We start from the raw sequence: 20,374 nt of genomic DNA on the forward strand, positions 1-20,374 counted from the left end.
GTGGCACAGTCTTCCCTGTGCTCCCACAGCAGTGGGGCAGTGTTGTGGGGGAAAGGTTCGGCCAGGGCCTGCTCAGCGGCAGCAGAGAGAGACTAGAGGGACTGCTGCAGTGGTGGGTGAGGTGGAGTGACTTCAGGGTGGCTTGGTCTGAGCTGGACGCTGCATGGGATCAAAAGCCTGTGACACTCAAGCATGGCTCTCGATCTTAGCACTGGGCAGGACAAGTGTACCCTCTGCAGCAGAGACATGATCTTTTCCCCTGGGTTTTCTTTTGGAAAATATGGCTGTTTTCCCCAAAGTACTTTGGTGCTTCTCAAATAGATGCTACAACCCAAGAACTAATTCTACCTCCTCCCACCGGTCACTTACTCTGAACCACAAAACACATCGGTCTGTCACTTCTCCCATCTATCCACTTCCAAGCTGCCATTTCCCCTTGGGCAGCCACAGCAAAAAATGGGGATAAAATGCTGGGCCACCACGCCCTCAGACCAGCCAGCTGCCTTCCCACCCACCGAGGACCCAAAAGAAAGCTCTGCTGCTGTCATTGAAGACACTGCGTGCACCGACTCAACCGTTTCTCCTGGAGTCTCTCCTTGCCATGTCTCCAAGTGATAAGAGAACCACAGCATGCCCCAGATCTCCCACCTCCAAAGCCCACCTGTCCCCAGAAGTCTTTCCTCCCCATCCCTGTTTCCCCCAGGCAAGACACACAGTTGAGAGACAGAAATGAGAGAAAGGAAGGTGACAGACAGTCCGCTGTGCAAAAAACAAACCGAGAATGAGGACACTCTGGGAAGGCTGGGGGAAACACCTTTCATCCCTCTCCGCACGCAGGCACGCACTCACATTCGCATCCTCTCACACACGCAGAGGATGCGGCACATGATTCAGAGACAGGCCTGTCATAGAGTCAAGGGTAGAGGGGGTGGGTCGTCATATCCAGAGACACCAGGTGACAGCGGAGGGGGAGTGGGGTGTCATTCACAGGTTACTTTCATGGTTTTCCTCTGTCTCGACAGTCATGGGGGGCAGCCCTCCGTTGTCATTCAGCCGCTTGGCCCTGTAGGTCTCATAGTGGATGTTGTGGGTCACTTCTTTTAGGTCCTGAAGGTGGGTCCTGCAGGGAGCAAAACGAAGATGTGGTTGGAAAGAGAATACAATAACCAATATCAGGGCGTCAGTATTAATCTTCTGATGATCATTTTATTCCCCAAGATAAATAGAAGATTTCTCCAGTCAGTCTGGCTAATGAGTGTACCCCTCTTTCTGCATGGCTGCCATCATACAGAACTGAGAGCTGGAGCATCAACATCCAAGAACACGTCCATAGGATGCAGACTATGGGCTGAAATCTCCGGTTATGCTTGCCAGTGCCCTGTCCCTCTCACACCTCTGCCAGTGGGACAGCTACTGGCCGTTCTGGTGTGTCAGAAGCAGACAGGTCTTGTCTCATCTGAAGCAGTGGTCAGACAAGGTAGCACTAGGAGGGTGTATCAGGTCCACTTTGGACCATAACCTGCTGAACACTGCCATGAGCAATAGCCCCTAACCTCCATAGAAAGCCTGGGGACTTGGGTTGCTGTATGCTTTGTGATGGTCACTTGATTAGGATGTTTTTACTGGAAGACCTGGGGAAAGCACGTCTGCTGCAGAAGGTATCACAGAACAAAAAGAGGGCAGCAGGGTGATGTCAAGGCATTGTACCTGGCCAAGTGTCTCAATACCACCATACCCACAGGTAGAATGAGCCACAGGGCTCTGGCTTTGAAGTGTGTTTCCCTTATTTTCTTATTTTTGGTGTTGTTTTAAAACCTTATTGTATATATAGGGAACAGAGGTGACCCTGGATCTGCAGCTTTTCTACAGAATTTGAGGCAGATATCACTTGTGCTGAGACAACTTCATGAAACAAAGTAGAAATAAGACAGGACAATGAAAGCCGAATGAAATATGGAGCTTTTCAATTCCAGGTCATATGTTCCAGCATATCCCTCAGCCTGGTAGGACACATGGTCTAGGATGGGGTAGTGGCCTCTTTCTCCCTGACTTCAGCCCAGTCTTGTTGTCAGCAACAAATAGATGTTGTTGCAACCTAATGTCCCCAATAGGATATAAGGGGGATGGTAGTACCCTGCTTTTCTCCAGGCATCCAGCTCATACATGAAAACTAGCACCTACTTGACATAGTGGTCGTGTCACTAAGAGAGGCAGTAAAGTACCTACCCCTTAACTCAATCCAACCCTACCCCACATAAGCTTTCACTACCTGAAATGTACTTTATTTTCCTTTCCATAGGGGATACTTCACTCTAAGAAGGTCTCAGGAAGACTCTCTGCTCATCAAGAGCAAACTGTTGCATGGCCATGGCCTTACCTGATGACAAAATCTCGAAGTAGGGCAAATTCACAGTGAGTGAGGTTTTCCACTGAAAAGAAAGCAAGCAATTGTTATGTTTAATTTTTTCAGCAGCCCCTTTGTGGTTACAGAGCATGGGAAGGTCATTGCCATGAGGCAGGTTCCAGGTGGGCAGAGCCTGCATACTTCAGAAAGGACACAGTTGTTTGAACACCACACTGTCAGGCGTTGAGGAGACACACTAAGAGGTGCTGAGCAGACACATGTGAATTATCATTTGAGAAACAAGACAACTTCAGGAGCTCAGCTTCACGTACCATAGTGTTTGGAATGGCTACAGCTTCTGCCAGTCAGCAGTAGTGGTACCACATTGACCAGCAGTTCCCTCCCAACAGAACTATTTCAGAGTTCTCCTCTTTCTTATTTTAAAAAAGTTTATGTAAAAGGAATGGAATGTAGCCATGGGACATGTTATCTGGACCCTTGTCTATTACTGAGGCCTGCAGAGTTCCCAGAAGCTCCCAGAAGCAAAGGGGTTTTTACCTTCAATGATTCCCCAAGGTGTTTTCCTGCCCAGGACTCTTTTGCCATTCACTTGGTACTCCTTGTCGCTGCCCACTACTGCGAAGGGCATGCTTTCCTGCTGGGGAGAGACATATGGAGAGGCCTACTGAACCCATTCCAGAGAGCATCACCATCACTGTTCTGCATCCACCTTTCGTCCTCTCAGCTCACCAAACACAAGGCTTTCTCCAAGAGAAGAGGTTCTTAGGGCAACACTTCACTGGCTGTACTCTTCATCCATCAGTGCTATCCCTAGCATTTTCGGCCTTTGCTTTACAGGTGTCCTTGCACCCCCTGAGCTTAGTAGGTAGCCTGCAGCAGTGCAAAGGGCTCTAGAGAGGGGGACAGAACTTTTCTGCACCCATCTCCAGCATTTCTGAAGAGGGGGATGACCAGAGAAGAAGTACCTTTGTGTAACCAGGAGAGGGTCTGTCAGCCCACAGCTGCTCATAGGGGTAGTTTGCAGTGATTTTTTTCTCACCAAGTTTGTAGTTCTTCACCAGAAGAAGACTAGAAGACTCAAAATAATCCTCCCCAACAAGACACATGAACATTCAACAAGTTTAATGGCTGAAATGGTTGAACTGAGGAAGGCCAGAAATGAGGTAGTGGTGCAGCTTTCCTGGGAAGTGGGATAGTTGGTGAGGCTCTTGGGGACCCAGATACCGCTAAGCACAGGGAAAAAATGCCTGTTTCCAGAGCACAGGGGGCAGAAGACCCTGCTATCCATAAGGTTGTGCAGATGCTCATAGACTTACTTTGCTTTCTAGATGTCCCTGGGCCTGGGAAGAGACTGCAATTACCACAGGAATAGAGATTAAAAAGCAGTTTATTTCTTATGTGTGAGACTGTCCAAACCTAGGGCAATGATGCTGAAGTGCAGAACAAAATGTAGTGCCCTCCTCGAACCCAGTAGCAGTTTGGAGAAGAAGCAAAACCTGTCCAGTCTTTCCCAGAATGTGTGATGTGTTGCCAAATGATTAATTAAGCTGGGGAAGGTGGGAATTTCTGTTGGGGCTGTGACAGCTAGGGGAGTTGAAAGGGCAAGTGTCACGCTGGAACACAAGACTCCTGGCGTTTCCTGAGGACTGACGTGGAGGCCAATCTATTTTCATTAACGGCCTAGCCACAAAAATGATGAGTGGGATAATTAAAAGCACTAGCATCACAAGGCCAAGAGGTGTGGTCAGGACAAAGGCAGACTGTGTTATTATCTGAGCAAATGTATGTAAGTTTGAGACACAAAGAGCAGTATTTAGGGAATAGCATTAAGGATTTCTGCAACGACACCCGAGCTCGTGAACAAGCAACAATTGAAGGAGGGGAAGGACCCCACGTGCTAGTCAGTCACAAGATGACCACAAGCCACCAGTCTGATGCAATTGTTTAAAAAGCACATGTGGTCCATGGGCTTAGCAGTTCAGATCTCAGAAGAGACAGGAGAGCATGGGTTACCAGCACCAGTGCTAGAAAATGAAATCAAACTGGAGCAGGCACAGAAAAAAGTGACTAAGAGCATGGACTACTGAGGAATGGGAAGCTCATCCAAAGGAGCTTGTCTCCTTTAGCTGACCAGAAGGTCAGCAAAGGATGATATTGTTCTCTACAAATGCCTTGAGTGGTGGAGGGGACTGCTAGGTAGGAGAACTGCTTGAGTCAGTGTTGGCACAAGAACACAGATATAGTCCTGGGTACAACCTGGCCATGAACAAACACAGGCTTGAAATCAAGAGACAGTTTCTAATACCCTGAGGAGGGAAGCATGGGACAAGCCTTCTCACAGGGGCTGGGGGATCAAAGAACTGGACTGCTCTTCAAGTCAAGTTTGGTCAGCGGATGAGAGGGCTCATGGGGCAGTTGTTTGGGACAGAGGCTGGACATCAGCCACACATCAGGCCCCTTTGGTCCTTAACGGTGGCCAAACAGAGCATTTAGCAAGAGGAGGTGAAACATAGTCCCTCCTTACTCAGCCTTCACAGCATCCTGTAGTAACAACAGGGACGAATTAAGCTGGGAAGGAGGAATGACCATCCCTTACATCCATTGCATCCTTCGTTCAGGGACCATGAAGCACTTAAAATGTTCTAGTGACACATATCTGTTTTACACTCATTAAATATGACCACCCCTCCTCCCCCCTTCCCCTCCCACAATAAAATGTTTCCTACCCTGATTTTGTCGTTCTCTGTTTTATCCTCCAAGTCCTCATCGAATTCTTTCTGGGGGTAAAACTCGATCCCATTTACTTCTAGCTCTTTGCGCACCTGGGTAGAGAGACATTTTGGAGCAGAAAGCAACACAAACCTGAAGGTAAGGCAAGTAGGATGGCCAGGCAAACATCTGGGAAACCCTTCCAGTGGGCAGGGGCTGGAGGGATTGTCCTGAGGGAATTGTGCAGCCAACAGGACACACAGCAGCCATGACGAGACTTTCTTCCCCAACCCCTGTTACTCGTCTGGCTCTGCAGTTCCCGTGGCAGAGCATATCAAGAGATGCCACAGGGCTACACACCTTTCTTCCCCCTCTAACAGATGCCCTCACAGCCATAAACAGCTGCATCTTCAGGACAGTCTCAGGACTTACCCACCAACTCAGTGCTGGACTCTGTGCATGCCCTGGGGACTGCGCTGCAATCCCAGGAAGAAGGATACCGCTCATTTCTCCCACCTCCGAGCCAGGGCAGGGAAGGATCCCATGCAGGAGAGGAGATACTCACTCTTTGTTTGAATTCGGTCTTCTCCTCCAAGGTCATGGTGTCAGCCTTGGCAATAACTGGGATGATGTTCACTACCTTGCTGAGATGTTTCATGAACTCCAGGTCCAAAGGCCGCAGGCTGCAGCCCAAGAGGGAACAACATGGAAAGGGTCACTTTACCCTCCTCGCCTTTCATCCTGGTGACTCTCCCAGCATCAGGGCATCAATGAAACCTCCCTTGTACGTACCCCGCTTGCTGCCATTGTGCTCAATCTCCTTTCTCCCATTCATCCTGCCCTCTCCCAAAAAACACAGTGGTGTTTCTCCTGCCCTTGTGATCCTAGACTCTTTCAAGCCCCACAGCACCCGAAGTTAAGCTGAACAGTGGCCAGCCCTGCAGGCAAGACCCCTGGGACCGTGGCAGAGACGGAGTAGTGCAGGGTATATACCTGCCACAAAGGGACCAAGGGCTTGAGGAAGGACGAGGGACCATGTACGTACGAGTGGCCCGTGGGGGAGATGAAGTAGAGGCAGCAATGCACTCGCGTGTCTGGAATTCGTTTCTTCCTTGCAATATTCACCTCCTCTTTCAAAAATTTTTCATATTGCTCGTTGATGTATTTCTCAATAGGCTCCCAGCTGTTAAGGTGGGAGAGAGAGATGAATAGGCAGGTACAAATCTCCTCATGTTCCTGCCTAGAATGTTCCCAGCTCTGACAGCAGCAAAGCAGGCTCAGGCATAAAAAATATCCACCACAAGCATCTCACCATCAGCAGAGATGTTTAAGAGTTTCTGTTGACTGAACACAGAAATAGGCACTTGCTGTGTAATGCATGCACACCCCCGAGCATGCACACAGACCCGTGGTGTTCACTGAGTACCCCGAGTGCAATAGTTTCACAGGTGCTTTCCAGGCCAAGTAGATGAGAGTCACTCCATGTATCATCTTAACTGCAGCCTGTTCTGGGACACAAGACCTCCACCATGTAATACTCACCAGTTCTCATTGTTGATCTGATCCCCAAATCCTGGCGTGTCGATCACTGTCAGCTTCATTTTGACACCACCTTCTTCAATGACTGGGGAAGAAATTGCAAACAATCATACGCCTCCCTGGGCACCTGCTCCATCATGAAACATGTCTCTGTGCCCTACAAGGGAACAAGAGCACTCTGCCCTCATCACTGCCCAGCAAGCATGACCAGGCCAGGCTGGGTCATGCCTCAAGAGTTGTGACCCCTACTTGCATTTCTGACCCCAAATTTTGGTAACCTCTGCACCAAAGCCACTTTATGTCACTCTGCCATAGGTAAATGGATTTGTGCTCAGTCGGTGGCCCAGACATAGTACCTACCTTACACAACTTATCCTCTCCTCCAACGCATCATCCTGAATCTGAGATGATGCTTGTTACTCTGCACCACTGTAGAAGCTGTGCCAATGCTTTGCCACGAGGAGAATGTGCTCTACCAGGCTTGGGATGGGACTGACAAATGCAATTTGTATAGATCATCAAGTGTCCGAAGGCGGGAACGACTTACAGCAAGGCTTAATCCACACAGGCAGACTAATGACTTGGCAGAAGAAATATCTATAACTCTCTTTCTACACCTCGCTTTTGGCTGTGGCATCAGTGGCATTGCTGTTTCAGAGAAGCCTTGGCTGGGTCTGAGGCCATCTAAAACTGGCACATGTCCTTTAGCTTCCCATGCAGAAAGGGCTGCCTAATACCAAATAACTGTTTGCATAGACTACTAGGGTCTCCTGCAAGACTGTACTGAAGCATCGGTATTGCCTCCACCCCAGCAGCCTGACTCTTACCATGCCCAATGGCTTTGATCTCCACTGTTTTGGGGATCTTCTCCTCCCGGTTCCAGCCAGAAGATTTGCGGCTCACCTGGGATTTGAAGAGGGTATTCACCAACGTTGACTTTCCCAGTCCACTCTGACCTGAGGATTGAAAAGAGGAAGCTCGTTACGTCTACCACAGCCCAGCAATGACAGCAGACCCAGGGGGCAGAGCCAGGCTGGCAGAGGAAGGGGCTATAGGTGTCCCCTTTCCTTGTGGAAGCTCTCGTTTCCCTCAGAGCAAGCACCGTTTACTCCCTCCTGCCCTTCCTGCAGGGCTCAATCTCCCACCTGGCCGTGGTTCCCAGTACCTCAGCTGGTCCCTGCCTACCTACAACCATGATGTTGAAGTCGAAACCTGTCTTCATGGTTTTCTTGCGCATCTGCTCAATGATGGTGTCAATACCAATGTAGCCCAGCAAATTGGCATTAATGCCCATGGGTTTCATCGGTACAACTGGTTTTTGTCGTGTCTCTGGGACCAGCTCAGACATGGCTGCTTCGTTTTTGCTCTCCACTGGCCCTGCATGGGGAGAAAAATAGAAAAATCATCATTGAAGTGTAACAAGGACCTCCCTGCTGCCCTGTCAGATGGGCTGAAGGCAACTCTGAGTGTCCATTTCAAGGGCTGCTGAGCATGACTGTCGTGGTTTAGCCCAACTGGCAACTAAGGACCATGCGGCTGCTTGCTCACTCCTCCCCATGCCCCTGTGGGATGGGGACGAGAAAATACAACAAAAGGCTCATGGATCAAGACAAGAACAGGGAGGGATCACTGACCAATTAGGGTCATGGGCAAAACAGACTTGACTTGGGGGAAAAGAATCAATTTAATTTGTTACCAGTTAATTCAGAGTAGGATAATGAGAAATAAAACCAGACAAAACTAAACCCCTCCCTTCTTCCTGGGATCAACTTTGCTCATAATTTCTCTACCTCCTTCCCTCTGGCGGCGCAGAGGGACGGGGAATGGGTGTTGTGATCAGTTCATCACATTGTTTCTGCTGGTCCTTCCTCTTCCTTCCTCTTCCTCTTCCTCACATTCTTCCCCTGCTCCAGTGTGGGGTTCCTCCCATGGGAGACAGTTCTCCATGAACTTTTCCAATGTGGTTCCCTCCCATGGGGTGTGGTTGTCCAGGAACAGACTGCTGCAGCGCAGGCTTTTCCCATGAAGTCATGGCTTCTAAGGGTGCAGCCACCCACTCCAGTGTGGGGTCCTCTATGGGCTGCGAGTGGATCTCTGCTCCACCATTAACCTCCGTGAGCTGCAGGAGGGCCACCTGCCATCTCACCATGGGCTGCAGAGAAATCTCAGCTCTGGCACACTTCCTCCTTCTCCTCCATCTTCACTGACCTTGATGTCTGCATAGTTGTTTCTCTCACATCCCACTCCTCTCTCTCTGCTGCAGATTCTGCAGCAGGTTTTTTTTTTTTCCCCTTCTTAAATGTGTTATCACAGAGGCACTACCACCGTCACTGGTGGGCTCAGCCTTGGCCAAAGGCGGGTCCAACTTGGAGCCAGGGAAGCTTTTAGCATCTTCTTATAGGACCCACCCCTGTAGCCCTTTCTCTGCTATCGAAACCCTGCCACACAAACCCAATACAATGAGTGAATGGCAAGATTTTAGCAGTAAGGCTCTTCATGGAGGAACATCTGCTTGAGTTACCAGCACGTTCTTCTGTGTATCACTCCAAATGAGGAGGTGGAGGAGCGGGGCTTGTTGAGCATGGAATGTACTGATGGTTACTTCCAAACAGAAGGAGCAGACCCAGTGAAGCTGGCTGGGCTCCTGATCGGGTGCCCAAAGCTCTCTATGCGTCTCCTCCTTTTTGTCTCCCAGTTTTCATCAGGACCATCAGTGTTTTGCCCCTCCACGTTTAGCATGATATTTACAATGGAACAGACTTTCAAAAATTATCATATGTCAAGTCACTGCTTCGAAACAGAGTTTAGAATTTAACATGAGGATTTGCAAGCTTGGCCCTTGCCAGAGGAGGCTGCGTTAATGGCTGTGCTGCGCAGGCAGAGTTCCTCTGAGGAAGGCAGTGGTGGAGGTGAAAAGCATGGCCATGATCTCCGTGCTTGCTTCCAGCCCACAGATCAATGGGTTTTGTCATGCTCAAGAAATTAATCATCATTATCAATAACCTAATCATCTGCACCTTTCCCTCTTCACCTCCCCCTCCTCCCTTCTTCCATGTAAAGCAAATGGGCGAAAGGAAAGGCCCTGTGGGCTTTTTGGCCTCCCCGACTCTTTTTTGGGTGATGGCACACACTGCTTGGGGTGGGCCTTGTCCATTTATCTCTGTCACTTGTCTCATTAGTGGGCAGCTCCCACCCGCTGGGAGGAAGCTGGAGGTTGGGAGAGGAGAGGGCACAGAAGAAAAGCTGTAATTGGTGGGGAAGGGAGGCGTGAGGGATGAATCTAGAAAGGAAGATGAAGGGGATGGGAATCGAATACCTTTCATATACAAACCAGCTGCAAACTAGAGCCTCTCCTACTCTAATTACTAGACTCCCCCATGCTTTGTCTCATTAGATGGTTATTTTTCCAGGACAGGGACAGCATGGATTTTTGCTTGGTAAGCACTCCTCTTGTTTTGGGTGCCACTTCAGTTCAAGTATCTCACACTAAATTATCCCTTTCCATCACTTCAGCGGAGTTTTCCGCTCCTCTCAGCAGAACCCACTGGCTGCAGAGGAGCACATGAGCAGCAGGGCAGGAGCCTGCCGTTTGGTGGGTGACACATGCCTCTTGGAGAGGAAGACGACTCAGAGGTCACCGGGTCTGGGGACACCGACAGCACCAGTCTGGGGTCCCTGTGACAGCTCAGGCAGGGCAGGCAGAGACAGGGGCTGGGGAGAGGTCAGAGGGAATTTGTTTGAGGGCAGGCTTAGGCTGCTACAGGCTGCACAGCTGGCTGGCGACCCTGCCTAGCGTTCCCACATCAAAGCTCCTGTGCGGACACAAAGGATGGCTCTACACAGGGAAAAATTTACATTTTATATATAAGCTTTAACATCCCACTATCGTATGCTGGGGGTAGACCTTGCGAAGGACCACCCTTGGCAAGGAGAAGGGTACCTCCACCCAGCTCCTTTTACACCACTTGGGAAGTCTGTTATGTTAAAGTGGGAGAAGGGATGTTCCCTCCATGTAAGAGGATGGCAGCACAGCCGCCCGTGCACAGCACTACGGGTAACATCCAAAAGGTCTTGGCTTCATACCACCTCCGTTCCACCTTGCCCGCAGAGGAGAGGTCTGACAGAGGATGGCTTCCCCCTCCTGCTCTTCTCCACTGAGCAAGGGCACTCTGAGCTATCACCATCCTCTCCTGAAGCAGCGAGCAGCACCCTGGGGGGACCAGAGCAGAAGATAGACCATTGGCTTGAGCCAGGCTGGCAATTTGGAGCACCTTATGCTGCTGGGCAGCTGCCGGAGGAGGCAGCCTGCCGAGCCAAGCGCTTCGCCACCGCAATCCGGTCTTACACCTGTCACAGCTAGTCTGTGCCTTTCCTGCTGATGAAGCGTCCCTTGGGGCTCCTGTTGTCTTCTTCCAGCTTTCTCAAAGCTGCTGCCAGCCAGGAAAGCCCATCTCTCTGGCACAGCACGGAGGGCCAAGCCAGCCAGCTCTCCTGCACCTTGCTCCTCGCTCATCCTCTCCTGGGCTGCCCCACACCACCACTGCTGTAGTCGGGTGGCTGTGCTGTGCCCCTCATCCTGCTGCAGCACCCTCCAGCACACACCCCACACAGCCCTGCTGGGGTCTCACCTACCCCAGAGTGGGAAACAAGAGAGAAAGACAGGGAATGATGAGGGACATGGGGCAGGGGGCTGTGAGGCACTCGGCTACTTCAGTAATGGGGTCAAATAAAGCCCAGACGTGGACAGCGAACAGGGCGAGGTGGGAAGAAAGCCCAGCTGAGCAGCTGCATGGGATGGGTGCAGGATCTGGGCCACGTGGGATGCAATTCCTGTGCTGCCCGGACAGTAGCTCGTGCTCTGGGAGTCTGTTGCCCTCTCCTTTATTCCTTCAACTCTTTGTTCTTACACAGAGAGGAGGAAGGAGGGAAGTTGCTGGCAGCCAGTCTCAAGGCTCACTAAGAGGTTTATAGGTCATCCCTCAACCTCACCGAGGGACACTTTGCCCAGAGCCAGCAGATGTTGCTAACTCTGCTGTGGCCATCGCAATATGTGGCCACCCCTTTGCAGGCTTCACTGCTGGAGCCAGGAGCTTGCAGTGGCTGGAGCAGATATTTCAGAGTCGGGTTCCTGAGCATCTATAAAAAGTCCTGAGACCAGGAGAAAAGATCTCCAGAAATGTCCTTATTTTCTGGATTTTATCTCAGTGATGTTACCCTGGTTTTGATTTTGGACATTCAATGTCTCAACTGACCTCCTCTCAGTCACTTACCTTCCTCTTCTGTATGGGGTACCTTCCCGTACAGCCTCAGGAAGGGAAGCCCCCATTTTGCAAAGAGGTAGCCAAGGGCTAAGCTTTCTGCACATGATTTTCCATGTCTTGACTCCCACAGAGGAGTCCTGGGAGCCGAGTGAGGAATAGCCTGCTGGGGAGGTCAGGGTGTGCAAAACCGGGGCCAGAGCTATGAGAGGCACCTTGAGACATGAAACGTGTCTACCCGGCCTCCTGGGAATGGCTCTGTTTTATGTGCAGCGATGCTACTGCTTCTAGGAAGTCTCATTAGCACTCTGACCGACTGGTCAAAGGGTAGCATTATGCATCCGAGGCACATCCCGTAGCCCCTCCAGCTGTCCCCTGTAATGAATACATGCTAGGGCACTACGGCCAGTACAGCTGGTAATGAATAGAGGGTTAGCCAAGGTTAACCACTTGCATCCGCTGTTTGCATTGCCACCCTTTTCACTGCTGCTTTGTTCCGTGTGCCAAGTGAAGCTGATTTAAGAGGGCGGTTGCTGGTGACACCTCTGCTGCCTGGTTCCCGGCAGGAGGCGGCCCAGGCTGGGTTGCTGGAGGATAACCTCTGGCTCAGAGGAGATGCTCCACTTGGCTCCAGAGCAAGGAAAGGTTCAGTGTCTGGGGCTGAGGCAAGCAGGGCCAGAAGGGCAATGGGTGCCTGGAGACGTGCCAGCTGTCTCCTGCCTCTGACACTCACCATCCACCCCAAAATCTCTCCCTGGAAGGCCGGTGTACGTGGCCAGCAGCAGACACAGCTACTGCAGCGCACCCTTCACATCTAGCTGGGGACGGAGGTGGCCTTGCAGGTCCCTTAGGGGCTCAGGTGGTGGGGACTAACATCTACTCTGTCCCCATAATCCAGATACAGCTGTATCCCCTCCCCCTGCCTTCCTGTCCTTTGTCTGAGTGGGAAGAGGGAGGGCTGCAAACAGTCACTCACCACAACCCAGCTTCCAGCAAGGAAAGGCTGTTTAACCCCAACGTAACACATGGATGGCCTCTCTGTGGCTCTCCTCCCGTGTGGCACGAGGTCGTCCCACTCCAGCCGGAGGTAGTGATCCACATGTGTATCTCACCCCAGCCCCTTCCACCCGAATGGCCCCAGACCCACAGTCCCACTCCCTGCAAAGGCAGGATGGGGAGGAGGGATGGGTTTGGAGCCTGAAGACAGCTGGCAGGAGCAGGCCCTCGATGGGTGATGCCAGGACGCTAGGAAGGAAAGCAAGTGGCTACTTCAGTAGCACAGCCTCTCTGGGGCTTGCAGGCATTAAGATCTGTTCCTTGCTTCAGATCTGCAGAGGTGCTGGATTAAGCATCTCTTTGCTGGAAAAATCTCTTTCCCCCCTCAGTTTCTGTGATGACCCCAGGGCATTTCTTCCAGCTGTGCAGCGCAAAGGCTGAGCCCTGCCGGATGCACGGCCTGACCTCAGGGTGCAGAACAGAACCATTCTACTTACTAGATCTTTTTGTCTGGCGTGAGGATCATTGGCCATTTCCAGTGAGGCAGAGAAACTCACCCCAGCCCTTTGGGCTGTCGCAGCCTTCCCGGCAGCAGCCTTCCTTCCCCTCAGCGCTCTGCAGAGGGCTTGGGCAGGAGACCAGCTGCAGTGAAATCTAGGGCAGCGTGTGCCGAAGCCTCTCTGGAGAGGCAGAAGCTGGAGGTAAAGGGGCTGGGCATGTCCCCAGTCCAGCTGCCGCAGGGTAGGATGCTTGCCTCAGCCCTGGCCATACCCTCAGTGCCGCTTCCCAGCCATGCAGTCCTTACCCCATACCCCGGCTAGCCGCCTGGGCGGCACGGCTGTATCGCAAGGTGAGAGGACGCTGAGCAGCCCTGGACGAGGGCATCCTTGCCACCGCTGCTGCCTGTCCCCCTGCCTGCCTGCCCGCCTGCAAGTCTCCTGCGCAGATGCCCGGGGAGCAGCACAGGACATCCCCGCTGCCCCCACAACGTCTGCCTGTCACTGGCAAGGGACAAGCCAGTCGCCGAGCAGCTTGTGGGCTTTCCCCAGCCCCGGACCCGCTGGGATTACCTTTCTTTCAAAGCAGCCCCTGATGCCAGCTACTCCCTATCAACCCCGCAACCAGCCCTGCTTGTTCTCCTTCATGCCAGACTGCTGCCGCCAAAAGGAAAAAAAAAAGAGGAAAGACAAAGCCAAGACCGATTTCCCCCGCTGCCCTTCGGTGTTATTCCTCCCCCATGGCCAGAGCTGGGCAGTGTGAGGGCTCAGCGGAGGAGGGTGCCTCCATGAAAAGCCCCAGCGGCATCCCTCCGGCATCACCCAGCCCTGCCAAGCCCGGAGCATCCTACCTTTGAACATGAAGCTTCCTTTGTCTGCGAATCCTCTCCCAAGGGGGTGGCTCTCCCCCCCACTTTTCTAGACTGACACTGGCGCAGCACGGTGGGCTACAAGGATCCGCTTTTACCTCCCTCTTTCTTCCCTGTGCCCTCTTCTCCCCTCCTCTCCTTGCCCTCCTTCTCCAGTGGCTATTTCAGCGGAGCGGGGATGCTGGTGCTGATCCTGCTGCCATCGTCATGTGACCTGAATATTAAACATCGCCGCAAAATCTCCCCCCGCGCACCCTCCCCCGGCTCCATCGCAGGCCCCCGCCAGCCTCTCCACCTGGCGGGGGGGCACAGCCGCGGGGACAGAGGAGCAGCCACCGATGGGCCCCCCGTGTCCTGGAGGGGTTCCCCTTTGCACACCCGCACTGCACGGGCCTTTTCTTGCCCCTTTCCCTCCTAGTTCCCCAGCGGTTTCAGCATCTCTGCTTGTTTGGGGAGGGGGATATTTAACCCTTCACAGCTTCGCTCCAGTGGGGCTGAGAAAGGGCAGTCTTTCCCCCTAGGTATTTATGAGGTTCAGGGGACTGCAAGGCCTCCTTTTGCTTTCTCGGAGAAAGGAAATTGGGAACGTCTTGGCTCATCAAAAGCGATTTGCCCTTCAGCTCCGCTTGTGAAGGCGTGAGAAACCTTTTCTCCTCCGGCACCGCGATTCCTGGCTGTCGGCCCGCGGTGCAGAGGCAGAGCGAGCGCCAGCCCTGCTCTTTGTGTGTGTACGTACGTGTGTGTGCACGCGTGCACACACATGCGTGTGCACACGTGTGTGGGGCAGGGAGAGGTCCCATCCCCAGACCATGTAAGGGTGCACGGGTCACATCCCCATGTGCCCTGGCAGGGTGTCCATGCCTGGTGATCCCGTCTACATGTGTCCGGTGGATGTGCTTGCGCCTGGAGAGCCGTGCAGATGCCCCTGGCTGCTGGCACCTTTGGAGGGGGATGCCCCTTCCTCCTCCTGCATTTCCTTCTCCTATGGTTGTGAGCCCCAGCCCCATCACACACCATGGCCCCACCACGCCATGCTGGGGCACAAACATCCGGGACTGCTCTGACCCTCTGACATTCTTTTGGGGATGTCCCATGTGTTCCTTCACTGCACAGCCTCCTGGGTGGGGGACGAGCTGCAGGATGCCTGGCAGACTCAGCAGGGGTTTTGGGCACCTCTTTTTGCAGCACCTCTGGGCAAAAAGGAAACTGCAGCCACTGTTGGTTACAGGAGTGTTTAAAAATAACTGTTGGTGCTGAAAAGTTACCCAGGCTATGCTGAGTGGTCTGACAAGCTGGCTGTCTTGGGACAGACAGACAGACAGACATCCTCGCTCCTGACATGGCACCCGCAACCACTCGTTTCCCTGCTGGGTGCCGGGCTCAGCACCATGTGGGCTCACCTCCCACCCGCCTTTGCCCTGTCACGCTCCTGCTGTGGGCGAATGGGAAATCACTCCACGGGGAGGAAGACCCTGTTGTCCCCCACGTTACCCCACTGCTCCCGAAGGGCCCTGCCCAACCCCGAGCCCCATGGCACCACCGAGGGACTCCTTGGTGCTTCCCTCCCTCCCTCCCTCCCTCCCTCCCTCCCTCCCTCCCTCCCTTCCTCCCTTCCTCGTCCCTGCCCAGCCCAGCCCGGCAGCGGAGACCCACCGGTGCGTGGCGGGGAGCAGGGCACCCCCATCTTCGCTGCTGAGGCAGCCTCTGCTCTGCCAGGGCCACCGTGTCGCCGGAGCCCCTCGGCTGCCACAGGCCGGGGGCGAGGGGGGACAGGGGTGATGGGCGCCGGGCCCCGCAGCCGCTCCCAGGGGGGTCCCCCGCCGGCCCGGCGCAGGGTGATAGAGAGGCAGCTCCGCTCCGTGGGGACACCGAGGGGACCGTCGTGCCGCGGCGTGGGGCCCAGGCTGTGGCTGGGGCCAGTGCGGCCACCCGGGGCGGGCAGGCGGCTGCGGTGAGGGGCGATGTCCTCCTCCATGGTGGGCGGCAGTAGGTGGGAAGCAGAGGTGTGAGGGCGGCGGGCAGGCGGTGCCAGACCAGGGGGCTCAGGCCTTCCCCGCCGCCAGGGTCGCAGTGTCCTGGGGTGCAGCGCTTCCTGGAGCCACCGTCATCCACAGGCCTGAGCCCCTGGCGTCAGTACTGCCAGGGCGGCCGGCCCACCTCCAGCCAGGACAATGGGGTGCTTGTGGCCTGCCCGGCACCCTCCTACGTCTGGTGCCGCGGCCGCTCCTGCCCCATGACCTGGTGCCTTCCTGGCCCCTGTCACAGCAGCCCCACGCCGCCGGCAGCCCCCCACCGTGGGCAGCCCCATGTCCCGCTCTCACGGGAGAGGTGGAGGAGCAGTGTGGACCCACCAGGTCAGGCCTGTGCTGTCTGCTCCTGAGGACAACGGGTGTGATTTAAAAAATACTTTAAAATCTCTGAATTTTTGAGATGTTTTCCCTTCCTCTCTTCATTTCTTTTTCCCCCTGAAATGGCAGATTCCACTTCAGTGATTTGTGCCCCATTGAGGAAGTTCAGTGTTTGCTTGTTGGGTGTTTTTCCAGGTTGATGCTTCTTTCCCTTATTCTGTTTTTCTTTTACTTCTTCGTTATTCTGATTGTTTCTTAGTTTTGCCAGCTTTGAGGCATTTTCAGGGTCAATTCAGCATCCGTTACAAGGAGTCTGCTTGCTGCTCTACGCCTTCCTCACTGTAACAGAGGCTTTGAAGGGCACTGCCATAACCAAGGAGGAAAGGAAAAAGCTGTTTTGGTGGGGAGGGTCGAGGATACGTGTGGTTTGGTGGGCAAACAGGAGCAAAGAGAGCCAGGCGCCCACAGCACCCGCACTGCGGCAGGGGTGATGCTCGCCTGCCTTTGGGTGGCCAGGGCTGTGGAGTGGAGGGGGAGAATCGCTGTCCCAGGACCTGCAGTGAGCCATGGGGAGTGCTGGGGGAAGGCAGGGCTCAGGGTGGTGTAATTTCTCTGCTTCTTTAAAGGCAAAAAGACAGAGAAGGTGGAAAAGACCAACCTGATGCTGTGCAGTATTTCCAGCACTAAGTATCTTCTCTGCTGCTTTATGCAGTTTAATTCAGTATCTGTGACTATTTCCCTCTCCCCTGAGGTCTCTCTAGCTGCACAGGTCCCACAGGGGAGAAACAGTCTCAGTTTTCAGGCAGTGATTGCCTTTGGCTTAATTATTCCCAGATAGCCCCGCAGCGCAGCCGGCACAGAAATCAGGCGGCCGAAGACCTACCCTGCTGTAAAGGAAACCTCGCTGCAGACTGGTCCTCGCTGCCTGCCCTGAGCTGGATGGAGGCAGCTCCCAGGGGGAACAACAGGAGAACAAAGTGTCAGCTATGTGGTTTGTCACATGCTTTTATTCCACTGGGGAGGGCTTTGACATCGTTGGCAATAAAGTACTTCGTAACCGTGGAAAATACCTGGCTTAATACTGAATGTGTCAGGATTAAACAGCATGAAACATAAGCCAGAGGACATGAATAACTAGTTTCTCTCTAGTCCAGCCCTGACCTGTTTGTCGTCTTCTTTTCGCTCGGTTTCTGTGGCCAGTCGTGGGCAGAGTGGAGGTGAAAACAGGCAGGACAGCAGGCAGAGGAGGACGCAGAGGAGGGGAGAGGGGACCCTCACAGGGACCCTCATCACACCATGGATGCCACCTGTCCCAGAGCAGCGGTGGCAGACTCAGCCTTTCCTTTTTACCAGCCTACTGGTTTTCCCTCTCCTCTTTTGACTCAGCAGGCAAAAGTGGGTTTGGAGGAGGTGCAATGGCAGAGCAGCCTGCCTGGGGACCAGATTCCCCTTCCCACAGGGACAGTTTAACCTGTCCTGGGCTGCTCCAAGCCCCTCAGTTTCAGTACAGAGGCTTTTATTGCTACCCCATGGCTCAGCTGGTGTCCTTTTGCAGCGCAGTCACAGTGGGGAGTCAAGGCCAGGATACGGGTTTCCAAGCTGGTGCTTGAAGGGCAGGGGACATGAGCCATTCAGCCAAGGGTGGCACATCAGACCGTGCAGCCCAGCCCTGTGGCATTTCCCTTTTGCAGCCCCAAATCACCAAGGCGCAAAAATACGTGGGATTTACCTGTTTCAGGGCTGCACCTACGCTTTGAGCCTTTGCTTGCCAGGGTGAGCGTAACTCTGGGCACAGGAGTAATCCTGCTCACTACATTTCCCTGCTAAGTGAGGCTCCCTAGTTAGGGTACTCGCATCAACATCTCTGTTTTTTGGCTGAATGGAAGGACTCACAACTTGTCCTCTGGCTGAAACAAAGACAGAAAGTTCCTGCCAGTGTGCCTGGTTTTGCTGTGGAAGATAAAAGTGGTATGATTGCAATCTGGACAGATTAAATGTCCCGGAAAGACCCAGGATATTTACAGGCTGTCCTGACCCATTCCTTCTTCAGCCAAAACCCTTTAGAGCTAAAAATTAACTTTCATCTCCAGATAATTACCAGTGGAACATCACTCACTCAAACCAGCCCAGCGCACTCTCCTTCTGTCTTTGAGAATGGAGGAGAAAACTTTCACTGACAGGTTCACAGGAGATGCTGAGGTACACGAGCTCATCCAGGATCTGTGGCAGATTTGGGCAGCTGGCCCAAGGGACTCCTACTGCTCAAAGGAGCCATCGGGGACCATGGCACAGAGTCAGCACCCCAGGAGCACGCTGGGGATGTGGGTCACCCCAATACTGGCAGGCCCAGGTGACGGCACGAGATGCACAGACACCCCACATCACGTGGGGTGATGGCACCAGCTGACATCCCCTGGGACATGTGGGAGTGGGTCACACAGGACCTTGCTGTGTCCAGAGTGCTCACAAGTAGCACCTCTGCCTCTCCTTCATCCGAAGAGTGAGTGTTGAGGTGGGAAGAGAGGTGAGGTGAGGCTTTTGATGAAATCTCCTGCCACGGGTTCAGAGCTCCCCCAAACCTCCCTCTACACACTGGACGTTGCACTGGGCTGGGAGGGAGGGAGAAGATGTGAATGTCCCTCTCAGCCCCAGCATCATGCCCTCATACAGCACTTTCATAGCCCATCAGCCCTGGGGCAGTGCAAAAAGTGCAGATAGCCTATAAACATGGGATTTTGTGCCAGACACACATTATACAGCTTGGGTCCAGAAAGCAGAGGTGGTACAATGGGCCCACTTAATTGTCTGGCTCAGTGTCCTTTCTCAGAGATATGTAGGGAAGGGTGTTTGATGGGTGCTTCACAGCTTTCGTTGGGATGACAGTTAAGGGAAAGCCCATCCATGCTGTAGGACTCCAGAGTGCAGGGACTGAAGAGTGCAAGCTACCTCCCAGTCTATACCATCTCACTCTGCGACAGAGGGGCAAAAGTCAGGCAGATTGGGAGAGGCTTATGTGATAATTCTGGCAGCACCCCTTCATGGAGAGCTGCAGAATATTCTCAGCTTGACATAGGACTTGGACAAACGTCTTCAGAAAAGATCTTTAATTTGAATACAGTGCATCTGGAATGGATGGATGGGTGGATGAATGTTCTCCGTCTCCCAAACAGACACAAAGAAGCATTGCGCCATTAGCAGGGATGAAGGCTTTCAGTCTCTGGGGCTTGCTGAGCCCTTGGCCTCTCTGGATAGAACTTCAGCACGCTTACCATCCCAGCACCAGGGGTGGGTGCTGTGAAGCACTCAGCTGAAGCAATGATCTGGGTTGAAATCCCGTTTATTTCCCCCCAAATACCCCCTTGGCTTAAACAGACTAGGTTGAGATTTAACCCAGTGAACAGGAGTAAAAGGCTCTGTATCCCTTTGCAAGCCCAGTACCCCTACAGAGACCTGTCCTACTGAAGGTCATGTCAAGATGCCAGGCAGCTCAAATTCAAGTGATCAACAAGAGACCTTTTGTTAGAGTGGTTCATCAGTCTTGGCCATGGGGAGGAGCCGAAGTCCTTGGGTGATGGGCTGTGAGCATGTGGGAAGCTCCGATTCTATAGTGCCACACAAACCTTGCCTAAGAAGCCAAGGGGCAGAAAGGTGAGTGGTGAATAGGAGACCCAGATCAGCAAAAAGTGAAGTGACGATTGGTCCCGCTTGCACAGGGCAGGACTGTCATCCCAGCTGAGGCTTGTGGACTGCTGCACACCCAGGAGAGCCTCTTCTGGACTCGATGGGCAGCGTG

At 53.2% G+C, this 20,374-nt stretch overlaps 1 protein-coding gene across 2 annotated transcripts; it reads right to left on the reverse strand.

Moving 5' to 3' along the window:
* Window positions 1–984: 984 nt before the first annotated feature.
* On the reverse strand, window positions 985–16,208 carry SEPTIN3 (septin 3). 2 transcript variants are annotated; one of them, XM_086610126.1, is made up of 10 exons: window positions 15,887–16,208; window positions 7,799–7,990; window positions 7,441–7,569; window positions 6,617–6,698; window positions 6,120–6,257; window positions 5,640–5,757; window positions 5,092–5,187; window positions 2,903–3,002; window positions 2,378–2,429; window positions 985–1,120 (listed from the first exon to the last, which is right to left on the reverse strand). In XM_086610126.1, exons 1-10 carry the CDS (start codon window positions 16,206–16,208, stop codon window positions 985–987), a joined length of 1,365 nt encoding a protein of 454 aa, XP_086466252.1. The 2 variants fall into 2 exon arrangements, with proteins under 2 accessions (XP_086466252.1, XP_009990722.1); XM_009992420.2 differs by lacking the exon at window positions 15,887–16,208 and adding an exon at window positions 14,216–14,225.
* Window positions 16,209–20,374: the final 4,166 nt, after the last annotated feature.

This window comes from Tauraco erythrolophus, chromosome 4, assembly GCF_009769465.1.
Source record: "Tauraco erythrolophus isolate bTauEry1 chromosome 4, bTauEry1.pri, whole genome shotgun sequence".
In the NCBI taxonomy this organism is placed as follows: Eukaryota; Metazoa; Chordata; class Aves; order Musophagiformes; family Musophagidae; genus Tauraco; species Tauraco erythrolophus.

Coding starts and splice junctions, on each gene's coding strand:
- SEPTIN3 (XM_086610126.1), bottom strand. CDS start 16,208: ATGGAGGAGGACATCGCCCCTCACCGCAGCCGCCTGCCCGCCCCGGGT. Junction 3,003..5,091: donor CAGAGAACGACAAAATCAGG/GTAGGAAACATT, acceptor GTCTCTCCCCAG/CAGGAAAGCATGCCCTTCGC. Junction 2,430..2,902: donor ACCTTGGGGAATCATTGAAG/GTAAAAACCCCT, acceptor CTTTCTTTTCAG/TGGAAAACCTCACTCACTGT.